The sequence below is a fragment of the Fulmarus glacialis genome, unplaced genomic scaffold (genome assembly GCF_000690835.1).
Source record: "Fulmarus glacialis isolate BGI_N327 unplaced genomic scaffold, ASM69083v1 scaffold40538, whole genome shotgun sequence".
In the NCBI taxonomy this organism is placed as follows: domain Eukaryota; kingdom Metazoa; phylum Chordata; class Aves; order Procellariiformes; family Procellariidae; genus Fulmarus; species Fulmarus glacialis.
In genome coordinates, this window is record NW_009228379.1 from 1 (window position 1) to 15,750 (window position 15,750).

The window sequence follows — 15,750 nt, forward strand, 5'->3', positions numbered from 1 at the left end:
TGGCTGCCTGCCGGGTTAAACCAGGACAGGGACATGAAGAAAAACCTGCACCCCAGAAATGTTGTGAGAGTACTGGGGTTCCTCACAGAGCGACTGATCTTCCCACTACGTTATTCTCAAACACTCAACACTACATGTTGTTTACGGATTGCTGATCATCTCTTTCTTGCTCCTGTTCAGCCAGTACAGCTCTTCCATGTACAAAATGTTCTGGTGTTTGCATGGTTCTCATTGTCCTCCATGAGCTAATGTCTCTTATTCTTTTTTTTTTTTTTTTTTTAGGGCGGGGCCTCTTTTCTCCCCACAATTATGAATAGTTTTGAGAATATTTTTTTCATGCAATTATTCTTTCTGCATCTGCCAGCCTTTTTGTCTTTCTAAAGTCATCCAGTGATGTCCAGCTAAAGAGATTTTGGTGGAAAAATAAGGGAGCAGACTATCTCGTACGTGATATGTTTTCACAGTTCTTGCAGAAATCTGATTATTTATGCAATACATGCAGCTGTATGCATTCTCTGGCTGCTTTATGCCTTCAAATTTACTTCAGTAAAAATGATTTTAGGTGAAATGTGTCACCAATTTATCAGATTGTTTGTAGAAAATGAGTAGAAAATACACATGCCTTTGGGCACAGACAATTTAAAAATAAGGTGATGTGAGCACACAGGAGCAAGCTGCTGTTTGTATGCATTTTTGGCATCTCTCTTTGGTTTTGTAGAACTTTTGGCAGATGTTTTGCTGGATGTCAGAGAGACAGCTGCTTTTAAGACCAATGTGAATAGATGCAAAAGAGGACAAGCTGACCCGGTTCAAGTTGATTTGATTCTGCCGTCTGTGACTGTAGGAGATAACGTGAGGAGGAATGAATGAAAGCAGTAAGAACTCGTCTTCCTTTGGGAAAAGACTGGCACTATTTCTTGTAATCATTGACCATGTTACCCTCCTCATTTAGCATCTAAAATTTGGTTTTTAGCTGCCAAGATGAATTTGGGACACTCGGGGGTCATGCTGCTTTTCTCAGTGTTGCTAATAGGCTATCAGCAGTTTTTGGCACTCTGTTGAAGTGAATTTCTTCTCCACTCTGAAGGAGTTTCTACAGGTAGACAGGCAATTTTTTTTAGTATAAATCCTCATCTTTGTTATAGTACTGTCAACTCTAGTACTGTTGAGCGTTTGGCATACTTTTAAGTAATAGTAGTAGACTTTTCCTTCTGATACGTGTCCTGTCCTTCTGACAGGTCATTAAAAAGTAGTTTCAAAGACAGGAGCTGAGACTTCGATATTAAAATGTTGTAAGTGTCCAAAATACTTTTTTAAGCATTATAGAAGTCAGTAGTCGTAATGGCAACTAAGAAGTGTTTACTTCCCTAAAAATATGGTGCATCTTCTTAACAAATTGTGTTCCCTGGAAATTGCCAGATCCTTGGTTAAGAGAATTCAGCAGAATTTCATGCTCGGATCTTCCCTCTATGCCTCCAGAATATATCTTTATTCAGTAATTATTCAGAAAACCTCAAGGGAGGTTGAATCAATAGAATGATTTGGAAAGGATAAAATGAAATAACTGATGTCTTTCAGAATAGGTATTCCTCTAACTTTCCCCGTAGCCCTGGAATAACACTTTCTCAGCGCTCCATTGATGGTTCTTGCCTTCTTCCCTCTTCACCCCATCTTGCGTGTATTTATCTCTTGGCGTAGAGTTCCAGCATTTGTGCTTTTCCTTTTTGACAAGGTAGCATCTTAGCAATGTTGACATCCAGACTATGATAACTGCACTTGATGTATGCAGCCTTCTCGGTGTTGACAGCACTGGATGGCATGATGCTTATTGCCCACGTGCTGTGGACGTTTATAGGCTTCCTTTAGAAATGTCATCAGAGAAGGCTAAGAAGTTTTGTGACGCTTCCTTGGAATATTGTCACTTGCTGCTGTTTTACCTTTTCCTTGATTCCTGAAGTTTGCTTTCTCATCTAAATTACAGCAAGTTCAAAGACTTCATTACATAATCTTATGCTCTCAAATTTCTTCCTTTACTGTTGTTTGAATATTATGTTACATAGTTAAGTTCCTTTTTTCTTATCTCCAGGGCCATCCACAGATGGTGGTACCTTTCATAATAAAGGGCCAAGGTGCCATTTCAGAAATAGTAAGGGGAATAGTGCCTTCCCTGTGTCTTCCGCATAAAAAGACATGCAATACAAAGAAGGAAGTAATGGAAACAAGCTCTGAATCCAGATGCTGGAATTGCAGGCTAATTTTTTGAAAACCATTTGTAGTAAATCAGGCAATTATTCTGCGCCTCTGCATGTTTCCCATGAGCAGCACATCTGATTTATTTAAAATACGTACCTCCATAAACTAATTGTGAAATTGCATTGCTGTGCTCCCACCTAGGTACCTTCTGTTTAAGTCCAAGGCACTCATACTAGGAGGAAATTGTGCTAGGAGTCTCTGGATTGGTACATTGGAGCTGTGGGGTGAGGAAGTTGGTGCAAATTCTGCACGTGCAACATACAGCTATAAAGCCACACAAAACACACCAGTTGATGTATTGAACAACTGGAAGGAAAATAGTGCTGGCAGCCTGCCTTTCAACATGTGCTCCCCTGATCGGGTGTACCTTGGGTGCCTGTTAGCATGTTCAGTCTCTGATTCTGAACTGTTGCTCAAAAATCAGGAATAGCGGTGGTTACAGACAGCAGCGGACACGGGCAGATTTGCTATCTGGCTCATGCAGATACAAGGTCAGCGTGGGGCTTGGTTTTTGTCTGAAGCAGAGGTCTTTTGCATGTTGTAAACTGCATTTACCAGCTTTTGGTATATGAAGTATTGGCTACAAAATGAGGATGTTCTACAAGTGATTTTAAGATGGTGTCACTTCGGTGACATGGCACAGAATGGTCGTCTTCCCCCAGTGAATTTGGTACTCCCAGATTGCTCTTGCCAATGTGCCCAGAGTCAGTGGCTTTCAGAATCTCTCTTGTTTTCTTGCTGCTTGCAAACACTTAGACATACGATGCTCTTACCGTTTTCTTCCACAACAGTCATACCCTATCTTGTTTGAACACTTGGTATAAACAGTGCTGGTTGCTGCCTGGATCAGCAGAGTTGTATGTCTTTTCTCTAGTGTTCTAACGCTTTTCTTATCAGGGTCAATTTTAAAAAAAGAAACAAGTGGGGTTGTCATTTAAATTATCTTCCTTTTTTCAAGGCATGGATTCAGCAGCAAGTTCAAGAAATCTGCAGATTGATCATTGGTGAAATTTTGATATTTTGAATATGATGATCTAAATGCTGTAAGAAGAAAGATAGTACTACTTTTGCAGGGAAGAAGAGCATACTAATGCTTTTCTGATTAGGCTGTGTTTGAGATTCCCTCCCCCCCCCCAAATTAAGTTATTTTTTGAAAATTTTGTTTCTTTTATTTGTAGATTTTTTTTTTTTTCTTTGTAGGGAGGTTCCTATGAAGGATGCCAAAGAGTATGCAGAATCTATAGGTGCAATTGTTGTGGAAACCAGTGCAAAGAATGCTGTTAACATTGAAGAACTTTTTCAAGGAATAAGTAAGTAAATGCTCCCTTTATTTATTTATTTAATTGTGATTGTTTGGAGGTCTTCTGAAAATAGCTGTCTGTTTCGGGTCTAAAAAACTTCTTTCCCAAGGACATCAAGAAATCCACTGGGCCAGTAATATGGCTGCAGTTCATGCAGATGTAAACTAAGAATGACTTTGAATACACCAGAGCAAAACATAGTAGATAGTAGATATGGGGTAAGCCTATTCCTTCTAAATCTGTATATAAATCCTTACCCGAGTCACATCTTCTGTTTCAGACTGGGCCTGCTGTAGAGGCGATACTGTTGATCTTATCATCACATTGATAAAAACTTAAATGTTGAGAAATGCGCCTAGAGGGCTATGATAAGTAGAAAATAGTCATTGCAGTGGAATCCATTTAAAAGAAATATTTTCTCTCCAGGTCTTTTAAACAAGATGAGACTGACATTCCTGATGAGGAGAAGAAAAAACGTGTTTTTCAGTTTGCCTTCTAGGCGTTACAGTTTTGGTCTCTGGCTGCAAGTGGGAAGGACCTTGCGGGCTGGAAGGGACCTCAGGAGACCTTCAGTCCGACTTCCCGCTCAAAGCAGACTTGATAGTGAATTCAGACCAGGTTGCTTGGGCCACTGTCTGGCTGGGCCCGAGAGCAGAGGTTCCACAACCTCTCTGGGCAGCTGAGTCAGGTATTTAAATAGTCCTCACAGTGGCATCCTCCCCTGATGTATCAAGTTAGAAGCTCTCCTGATTCAATTCATGGCCACCACTGCTCATTGTCCTGGAGGCACCTCAGTAAAGAACTTGGCTCTGTCTTCTTAGCAGCCCTCCCCAAAGGTACTGATAGGCGGCTTTGTGGTCCGCCAAAGCCATCTCGCCTCCAGACTGAACAGGCCCCGTTTCCTCAGCCTCTCTTCACAGAGCAAGTGCTCCAGTCCCCTGACTGTCTCAGTGGCCCCCCTCTGAACTTGCGCCAGTCTGTCAACATTTTTCTTGTATCGTGGGGCCCAAAACCGGATGCATTACCCAGCTTGCGTTAGACCGTATCTAGAAGGAGTAACCACTTTACCTGATCTACTGGCTTGGCTCTTTTGGTATAACTTAGGATGCTGTTGGCCGTCTTTGCTGCCAGGGCGTGCTGCTGCCTCATGCTCAGCTTGCTGCCCTTAGGTCCTTTTTGGCAGAGCTGCTTCCCAGGCAGCCAGTCCCCAGCCTGTCTCATAGCCAGGGGCTCCTCCTTCCCACAAGCAGGGCTTGGCGTTTGTCTTTTCTGAACCACATAAGGCTCCTGTTGGCCCATTCCTCCCTCCAGCCTAAGGCCATCTGAACAGCAGCCCTGCCCTCGAGGGTATTGAATGCACCTCTGAGTTAGGTATCATCTGAAGGTTGAAGTGGGTGCATATTTTTTCCTCCTTCAGGCCACTGATAAAAGGTATTAAGAAAGGTACTCCACTTGTAACTGGCCTACAGGTAGGTACATACTGTTAACCACTGACTTTTAAATCTGATGATCCAGCCAGTTTTTCACAAGCTAACGGTCTGCCTACGTAGACTATAACATCCCAACTTGGATATACCAGGATGCTGTAGGAGAAAGTATCGAAAGTCAAGGTAGACAACATCCAATGCTCTCCCTCAATCACAGATCCAGTCATACTATCATTTAGGCCAACCAGGTTGGTTGGACATGCTTTACCCTTGGTAAGTCCGTGCTGACTGGTCCTGGTCTCCTTACTCACCTTCATGTGCTCAGTAGCAGCTTCTGAGAGGATTTGCTCCGAGATTTTCTCAGGAAGCAAAGTGAGGCTAACCAGCCTGTAGATCCGTGGCTTGTTATTGCCCTTTTTGAAGACGGATACAACATTCACCTTTCTTCAGTCATAGGGGACCTCCCTCATTCTCCACAACCTTTCAAAACCGATAGGGGTGATAAAGAACGGCCTTGCGTTGACTTGCTCCCTCTGCATCCTCAGGTTTGTATGGGTTGAGATTTCTTAAGAGCTCCGTGACTTGATCCTCTTCCAATACTGGTGGTTCCTCCTCTCCCTGAATCCTGTTTTGGGGTGCAGAGGCCTAGGAGACAGCATGTCCAGAAACTCAACTTTGTTTCCCTAAAGTCTTTATTTTATTTTATTTTATTTTATTTTACGTATTCATAATCAGCTCATATTATTATCTACCACACTTTGCCTGAGATGGGGCCTGTTCAAGTGTTTGCTTTGTTTGCATGGGATGTATTTGAAATGGTTAATGAGAACCGATATTCCTAGAATACATTACCTTTCTTTTACCTCCTTTAAAAATGGAGGAGTGTGTAACATGGCTTGCTGGAGGAACCAGTTCTTCCTTGTGATAGTTTACTAGATTGTCTGCGTCCGACGGTTGTGAATGTTCTCGCAGAGGAACTCATCCTTGCCACATAATTAGATAATTAGCTTCCATCTTTGATAGGCAATGCTGCAGCTGGCAGCGTACACTGTCTCTAATGGATATAATAGATGAGGAAAATCAGCTAAATTAAGTTTAGTATGAACTAGATACCCAGGCAAGTGCACTTAATTCCACAGGCAATTATTTCTATATATAGAAATATTTGGTCTCAGTGGATTTACTCGTGACCTTATCAAGTACTCAGTGGAGAGAAAGGAGAGAGTTGGTAGTGTGTGTTTGTAGAAATATAGTGGAAACCTAGTGAAAAATGCTTAATTAGCAGGAGAATTAATTAGTATGATTTTGACTGGGCAGAGGGTATGGATAACTTTCTGATGTTTTACACAATTTCCAAAAAGTCTGTTTATGCCCAAGTTGCTTGGCAGCATTTCTGCCTTTTCAGTGTATGAAGGCCCTCTCTGGCCATGTCTCCTACCCTGCTGACTAATTTTATTTGTGTGATGCCCTAGAAGTCATGCTGCAGCTTTAGTTTTGCTTTCATGCTGCCCGAGAGTTCGTGCCCTTCTCTTTGTGTTGCTGTGGAAGGGCACGATGCAGCTCCCCAGCCTCTGAGCAGGGAGACGGCAACTTCTGTTTACCTTGGGTCTTGAAGGTAGACTGTATGAGTTGCCTATTTTACAGCCTGGATTTGGAAGGATGTCCCAACATGCGTGGAGAATTTCTCCATTAAAAACCTGCTTGAAATTGATACCCCAAACAGAAAGGGTAGACTACATTTTAATTTAGCTAAAAAACTTACCTCCTGCTTGCTTATGCTTTTCATTTCCCAGGGGTATTTTAACATAATCATTTTTCCTTCCTAAGGTGTCTAACAACTGTCTCTTTTCCAGGGAAAATGTTGTGAACGGAGTGAAACAGTATAATGGGAAAAAATTACTCAACATAATGATATAAAGAAGGCGGAAAATAAAAGGGGAACTGGCGTGTTTTGCTGACAACCAGATAAATCTTGGAAAAATTGTAGAGACTATAGACAGATCACTTCATTTCTGAGGTTATTATATTACACTATTTTTAAAAGATTTTTTTAAAATAAGTTTCTCTCAGGATTTGAGGATTTGACTGCTTTGAGGGATGTCTTAATAACACAGTCTCAACACAAATCCATTGTCCTTAATTCTTCTCAAGAAAATACAAGATGTGAAAGAGTAGAATCAGTAAAAGTTTCTGATTTTTTGAAGATAGGGCGAATCTGGCAGGAGAAGGATTCTGCAGTCAGTGTACTCAGGCGAATAAGGCTGAGGAGGCAGACTGAGCACAAGGGTCAGCAAAGTTGGTGTTCTCCGCGCTGGAGAGTTTTCACTGAGCTGCTATCATGGTTTAACCTTAGCCGGCAAGTGAGCACCACACAGCTGCTCAATCACTCCCCTCCGGTGGGATGGGGGAGAGAATCGGAAGGATAAAAGTGGAGAAAACTCATGGGTTGAGATAAAGACAGTTTAATAGGGAAAGCAAAAGCCGCGCACGCAAGCAAAGCAAAACAAGGAATTCATTCACTGCTTCCCCTCGGCAGGCAGGAGGTCAGCCACCTCCAGGAAAGCCGGGCTCCGTCATGCGTAACAGTTATGTGGGAAGACAAATGCCATCACTCCAAACGTCCCCCCTTCCTTCTTCTTCCCCCAGTTTTATGTGCTGAGCATGAAGTCATATGGAATATCCCTCTGGTCAGTTGGGGTCAGCTGTCCCAGCTGTGTCCCCTCCCAACTTCTTGTGCACCCCCAGCCTGCTCGCTGGTGGGGTGGTGTGAGGAGCAGAAAAGGCTTTGACGCTGTGTAAGCACTGCTCAGCGGTGACTAAAACATCCCTGTATGATCAGCACTGCTTCCAGCACAAATCCAAAACATAGGCCCATACTAGCCACTAGGAAGAAAATGAACTCTATCCCACCAAAACCCAGCACAGCTGCGTAATGGGATGCAGCTCCTGGCTGGCTGTTGTACCCCTGTGATTTCAGATGGCAAGCCACTACACTTACCCTGGTTTACATTTAGCAGCGCCTGACTGAAGGCTTGCTGTGGTTGTGAAACATCATGTGGCTGTTTTATTTCTCTGTAAACAAGAAAAGAATATTTTTAGTACAGTTTTATATTCCCCACTTGGGCTAAATTTTTCCCAATGTCTTTCTTGAAAGCTTTTTGACATAAAAAGGGCTTAAGATTATAGTGGTTTTTCTTCTGTTCCAGTAGTTATTTTTTAATAGCTGAGTGTCTATAGGATCAAATGTTATTAATTTTTTATTCCCAGCCTTAGAAGAATCATAGGCACAGCAGCTCCTTGTCGCTGGTTTATACTTCAGCAGCAGCAAATACACCAGGAATGTATTATATGATAACAGTATAATACAGTATAAAGTTGTGCCTGTGCAGGGGGTCATACCAGTTCTGTATTGCCCCTTCTTGGTTGCGGGGCTTTAGTCCGCTGACGACTGCTTGTGCCTGGGAAGGCAGCTTACCAATTAAAACTGGCTGGTTTTCAATGGCTAAACAAGCTGCCCCAAGTGTACTGTCATTTAGTGTCAATCACACCCTTGCAATTTTCAGACACCCGTTCATTTAACAACTCAAATAAACCTTAGTTACCTTATTCAAATCTAGTACATGCCCAGCTGTTTCTCTTCAGCGAGTGTATTGCCTGTTACCTTAGCGTGAAGGTGCCCCGGACGGGAAAGAAAAGATTGCATAAAAGCCATTCTCTGTAAATGATAGAGCCGAGACTGTACCTCCCAGTTAATACCAGTCTGCGTCAGTAGGTCCGAAGGTAAACAGGCAGTGGGATGAGTAAGCCGCTGAAGAATACCTAGCCAAGTGAAATATGAAATAAACTTGTGTTAAGCGAAAAAAAAAAATGATGGGCATGCATTATTTTTTGAAGTCTGGCAAATGTTGAGGACTGGTGTGCTACTGAAGGAGCCAAGATTGAAGCATTTCAGCATCTTCTGTCAAAGGTGAGGGGGGGACGGAGGAATAAGATTATCAGAATCGCTCTATGGAAAGTGTCTAAAGTTACCACGCTTGATCTTACTGACGCTAGCACTACAAGGAGGAGAGACAGGCTGATGTTTAAAAATCCAGATAAGGATGCTCTTCCTAGACGAGTCTTCCTAATTAGAGCAGAGAGTTTCTGTCTCAGGATACAACCTTTCATGTGGTAAATGCTCAGTTATAAATGTATGAAGCTATTGATTTTCTGATGCCTTGCCAGCAGCTCGTATATTGAATATTTAATGTAACCCAAATACTTGTTTCCTAGAAATACTGGGAGGTTTAAAACAAAACAAAACAAAACAAACCGAATCCCTAGAGCTTACAGTTTAACGAGTTGTATACTGGACAAACTAGAGAGGAATGTATGAAATGTCTGTCTGTGGAACGGGAGGGATCCTTTCCAGTGGACATTCTATGTTTGCACTGACTCAAATGGACTTGGATGGATGGAATTGAGGATGGACAATTGTCGAGCTTTGTGAGTGATGAGTATGGCGGTTTTCATCCTGTTATCTGCTGATTTGCGGGTATCTATGAACTACTTTGAAAAGATCTATGAAAGACATTTTAAGAAAAGCAAGTACATTTATGTTACAAAGCAATTCATATACACCATTTTTAAGGCAGCCCAAGCTCATAGTTATGAGCTCATAGTTATAATTTTTGTAGGGGGAAAAGGGAAAGGATGGAAAAACATTGCCCTAACTTACGTTTGAGATTATATTCTTTACAGTTTATGCTCCCTGTATTCTAGGATTAGGTCTTCTCTTGCTTTCAAATTCTAATGAATGAAGCAAAACTTGCTGGATTTTGGACTACTCTTAAACTTGTGAGGTCCTGGATTTCTCTCCAACCATAGGAGAGCTCTTCAACATAAATTAGTAAATAAACCGAAACAGCCCAAAGTTAATTACAGCAGGATCTCAAATCAAGGTTGAATCTCTTGGTAATTAAAGTTATTAGGCATTCTGTTGTTTACTTTGATGCTTGTAAGATTTAAATCTTTTTTTTTCCTGCAGATTTTAATTAAATGAGCAAAATTTAGTTGTATTGCTGCTTCCCCTAACAAGAACTTCAGTGTCAGCATTCTATGCTGTTGCTTAAACAAAAAAAAAAAAGAAAAGGCAGCTTTATTTTCATGCTTGGAGATACTGTTAGATATGTTATTAGGAGTATTAAAATAATTGCAACTTAACTATGTTTAGTTATGCAATATCCTTTATCGTAAATATGTGCTACCTTGCATGAAAGCTTACAACATGAAGTAAACAGCAGTCACCTCTGTCAGTTGGGGAAATCCTGCTTCACTGCAAGTATGGGTGAGAAAAAGAAACTAGAGGCTGAGTGGGCCAAGCTTTATAACCCACGTGAGAGACATGGGGAACTTCTAAAATAACAGTGAAACTGGTTTCAAAGGATGAAAGGATTTGGGGAGATAAGAAGTGTGACTGTCTTAAGTCCTACAGCTGCAGAAGGAGTCTTGTACGCAAATGCCTAAACTGTTGGATAAGATGTGCCTGCTTCATTCTATGCCTCTTCACAGATGGCTGTGCTTTATTAACGAGGTTTATAAAGAGCAATGCTTTGCAGGGGCTCACCTTGCTGTGATACAGCTAGCAATTTTAGGAGGAGGTTCTGGCCATTGTATAGCTGTTGTACTGCTACTTGAAGAAGTCTGCCTTTTCTTAGGCGAGCCATGGATTTCACATCCTGCACTAACGAAAATCTCCCCTTCCTCCAGCCCCCTAAAAAATCAAGTTGTATGTGATTTTCAGGAAGAGAACAGATGGAAGAAATGCGCAGAAAGCCACTGTGCAGCTCCATGATGTCTTGCTTCTTACCCTTAGCAGAATTGTTGTAGTTGTTTTAGATAGTAGGACTGTGCTTCTTTTGGATTTGGACTTCATCATCTGGATGTGCCAGCTCAGGCTGAGCACATCACATCTGTTTCCACACTAACCGAGTATCTGTTGAATGCGTTGTTGTGTTTGTCCCTTTGTCAGCATGGTAACCAGTTGCGGGTTTTCTTCCTTATGCTCAACTTTAGGGCTGTTTCCAACCTTTCAGGCAGTCTTGTACAGGTCAATGATGAAACTAGTTTCATCTTAAAAAAACAAAACCAGAAAGCCCAACTCCAAGCCTGATTTTTCTGAACTAATGGGTGTCACAGCCTATAACTGGAGCATCGCATTCAAAAAGGAACAGAGAGAGCAGGTTTTATTACTGTGGTGATGCATTGTGCTTCCAGCTGCAGCAGAGCAATCCCCATCTGCCCGCCTTCAAGTTCTGCTTGCAGAGCTGTCACCCAGTCCCTGTTGTCTCCCTTGCTTCCCTGCTCCAGTTTTCATTCTTCTCCCTTCCCATTCTGTTTACCTCTTGTCCCACCCTCCCATTTCCCAATCTCCTTGCCTCTGGCACTCTCAGAACCGGAACTCCCAGAGTGCTGATTAATCTCTTTACATTAACAAGTCTCAGATTCAATAGCAGGAGTTGGAACTCTACCAGACATTGGAGAAGACTCTGACCGTCATCCTGGACTGCCTCAGCCCAACTCAAACATGCCAGAAAGGAGGAGATGCAATTAATGTAGTGCATCCCGCTTGTTAACCTGGATGGTTCACTTCAGAACCATGACAATTTCTGTAACCCTACATTTGAGCAGTCTCTTGTGACACTTACTATTTTACGCACCATGGTGTGTTTACCGGAATGAGATCATGGAGAACACGAAGACCTCTGCACGAATGTGTAGAGGTGCATGTTTACAAACAGTTTTCTTGCACAAAATCTGTGAAACATGGTCTAAACATTAGTGAAATGAAACCAAAATATATAATCAGATATGTAATTAATACAAGTGCAAAATCTAATTTTTAAATTGCAGTCAGCGGACCTCAGTCCATAGAAATATCAGCAATGGGAACCATATGGAACTTTTATACTGTCTCAGTAATAGTATATCCCTAAGTTCCTCATTTCACCAGTTCAGCCGCAGAGTTCTTAGATAAATGTATGCGCATCTGTTTTTTTCTGTGTGATTGACCGTTTGATCTGGAATCCTAAGATGTGCTGTTGGTGGTCTTTGGCAAGCTGTCTAGTTGTGTCCTGCTCTGCAAAATGGAGAAAAGACTCTATTTGTGGTCTAGTTTGTCATCTTGAAGTTAAGCAACAGAAGATTTCAATCTCTCATGGACCTTTTGAGCTGACTCTAGCTTAACAGTGCAGTCATTGGTTTGAAGAGGAATTGTCTTAATCTGTTTATTTCTTCAGCAATGTCAGGGCACTACTGCTCCTTTCTGACATCAACTGCGTGAAAGGAATAGCATGAAGTAACAATGCTGGAGGTTATCTCATACAGGAGTATTTTTTATTGCTCTGGAATATGTATGCCAGTGAGATACACTTTTAAAATTAGTATATACAATTCATTCAGTTCATGACCTCTGTTGATCCTGACTCTGCCAGCTAGACTGAGTTGGTGGCAGCAATATTGATGCCATATTTATCAAGAGATGAATGACGAGATGATCACGGTGCTTTTAGGCAGCACAAGATATTGAGCTGGTTTAGAAGCAGGGAGTGTAGATGCAGGCTCAGCATTTCACTGCTCATCCTTAGTCTTCTGCTGCTTAAACCTTTTTCTGTTACGGCATCTGCTGTGAGACTAGCTATCAAGGAGGCCCAGGGAGAGACAATCGATCAAACAGATTTCTGACTGATTATTTTTATCTACTTCCCCTGACCCTTCGTGAAAAATCACTCTATCAATTTGCTGTGGAGCTGGTTCTTGGGTGTTAGACTGAGTTTTATACTCCAAGAGAATTACTCCTGTCAACTGCGCATCAGATGGTAAAAGATGCTTGGGGAGGGGTAAGTCTTGTTACTAAAACTAAAATGATTTAACTTGATGGTTTAATAAATCTGGTAATAACAGAAATAATAAGTGAGAGAAAACTCATTTACTAAAAAAAAAAATCTCAAACTTGAAAAACTTTTAGACTGTTTAAAGCTTTATTTCCTTGTATTGAATTCAAGGCGGGGTATTCAAACAGCAGAAAACATGGCTAGTTAACGACAAACAGTAGTTAAGGTCAAAGGCCAGAATAACTAATCAGCAAATATTATGTCTAGAGATTTTTTTCTCTTTATTATTTATAGTTGTTATCTGTGTGGTTTTTATCGTTTTGAGAAATGAAATGCATCAAGGTGATTCTTAACAATGTATATTGTGTCCTGGTCTGAACTGGACAAAGTGCTCACTGACCTTGAAGCCTGCAATGGTTTTACTCCAAAGATAAGCTTGCCTGCTTCTTTGCATACACATCAAGACTACTGTAGAAAAGACTTGAAACTCAAAAGAAATATGAAACGCTGAATGAAAAACAAAGAGAGTAACATAGTTTTTTAATGCGGACTTCTAAAATGAAAGTTAAGCTAGTTTGCTTGTTAAAGCTCTCTTCTTCCAAACTTCTCGTTAGAAGAACCAAACGTTTAGAGAGTATTTGCTTAGTGGTATGTTATGGAAACAGTGTCTGTAGATTCCACCTTTTTTAGCTACATTGTGCTCTGAGTCAGATTGACAGGGTTTTATTTTAGCAGGGACTGAGTTGAAAGCACTTCGGAAACAGTAGGTACCTAAATGCAGAAGTTCTCTGCAGGTCTCTACGATGACAGCGTTACCTTCTTGGAAAGCCTCTCACAGATACTACGTTCTTCATATTCTCTAGAGTTTTAAGAATTAGTGGATTCTCTTTATCTCCAAACAAAGCCAACAGAACTAATGCATGTAACAACTGTGTCTCTAACCACCCATTCTGCTTTTTATTTTACTTTGGAAGGGTACTTACAAACAAGAAGTCCAAACATCATGTAAGCAGGGTGTGAAGTTGGTATTTTAGTGACCTAAATAAAGTGCAGCATTGTAATGTCAGTGCTTATACATGCTTCAGCCCTCCAGATACCTGTTTCTCACTCTGTTGGACACCTAAGATTATCTGCAAAGATACACTTTTGTTGTATAACATACCTGTTCAGAACTGACTGAATAAGAGAGGTGAAATTTTGATGGGCTTGACCAAAGGTAATCTAGGGAGAAGTTTTACAGATGAAATTTTGCTGTTTGATTTCATTGGGATTGGATTTTACCTGCATGCTTTTAACTCGCCCTCCCACAACCACCCCCCCAAGTAATTTGTAGGACTCAGGCTTCAACATAGGTACATAATTCATAGAACATTTGGGAAGAGAGAGCAGTGAATAAATGCAGCAAGGATAGGGAAAACTAAGCTGTAAAACCCACCTGGATTATGATGAGCTGTTCACAGGAACTTTATGCTCTCTGAAAGTGGCATATAACAAGCAAATGTTAAATATTTTAACTCTTGTTATTTAACATGGGTAATAGTAAAACCAGGAGTATTTACTAGAAAGTAGATTCAACTTAAGAAAAAATTTCCAGCAAATCCACAAGGTAATGGGAAAGTATGTTACCATGACTGTAAGCTCTCCAAGATACTGACAGAGAGATCACTCAGTGGGTTTAATGGAAAAGCCAGGCCCACACCAGAGACAGAGGATAGATTGGACCTGGGCGGATCTTGACTTTCCATTTATAATTCTAATTAATAAGCACATTGTATGTTGTCCATGAGTAGGAAGCCAGATAGACAAAGGATGCAGCAGTACTAAAAGGGCACACAGGGGAGGGAGTTGGAGCAGTGCCTTCTGCCCCTGGGAGAGATCTCTAGCTCTCCTGTGATGGCTGAAATTCTTTCAAACACTTAAAATAACCACCCTATAAGATGATTAAAAAGTCAGGAGAGTGGTGTTAAGTAATCAAAGCTGTCAACTGGAAAGACATGGGTACCCCTCAAAGGATGGAGGGATTCAATGAAAAAAACAGATTTCTTTTTCAACTAGAGGCAGCATGTGTTTAGTTACAGTGCTTTGTAAAACTCTAGCGTACAAGGACTAAATGCCATGCAGATTTAGGACAGGCAAGATCTTGTTAAACTAACATCATTCACATTTAAGTGGAATTGAGAGAAAGCCGAGAATTTTCTCTTTCTTAGTTGTAAGGTGCTCAGTGAGATAACTATTTTTTTAAATACATGGATAACATAATTTCAGTGTACTTCATGCATTCTCAATAGCCATATTTCATATATTTTTTTTAATGTGAAAATTTTCATAAGCAGGATGCAAGGAAAAAGATTCAAGGTACACAGGAGACGGTTGTTTTCTGGTGAAGTTTCACAGATGTAATTCTTACGCAAGCTAAATCATCCTAGCTATTATCTGCATGTGTTGCTACTACACCAGGAAAATTGAATTCACTGTCTCCTCCTGTGTTTCAGGTCGGCAAATTCCACCCTTAGATCCTCATGAAAACGGTAACAATGGAGCAATCAAACTTGGAAAGCAGACTTCACAGACGGGTAGGCGGTGCTGCTGACCCAGCTTGATCTTTTTAGATTTACTTGAAAAAAAGCACCATTTGCTTTTTCCACTGAGAAAGGACTTCATGATCTCAGTGACGTGGCTCCTTATCTTGAAAGCAGTAATTTCAATACTTCCCATGAGCAATAACGCAAAGACCAGAAGCAGAAGGCCTTACTTCAAAGGGATTTTGCAAAACTTAGTCGGAAAATCGTCTCTAATACCCTGTCAAAATTACAATGTCAAAAGTACTCTGATGCTCTGTTTAAGCCAATGACTTTTTTTTTTTTAAATAAAAAGATCCTTTTATATGTAAATTTTAGA

At 41.0% G+C, this 15,750-nt stretch overlaps 1 protein-coding gene across 1 annotated transcript; it reads left to right on the forward strand.

Annotated features, from left to right (window-relative positions):
- Nucleotides 1-3,453: 3,453 nt before the first annotated feature.
- Nucleotides 3,454-15,442, forward strand: LOC104080915 (ras-related protein Rab-31-like; the record flags this gene model as incomplete). Its single annotated transcript, XM_009583460.1, has 2 exons — nucleotides 3,454-3,563; nucleotides 15,345-15,442. Coding segments are annotated over 2 exons (208 nt in total), but the record flags the coding sequence as incomplete, so codon positions are not given.
- Nucleotides 15,443-15,750: the final 308 nt, after the last annotated feature.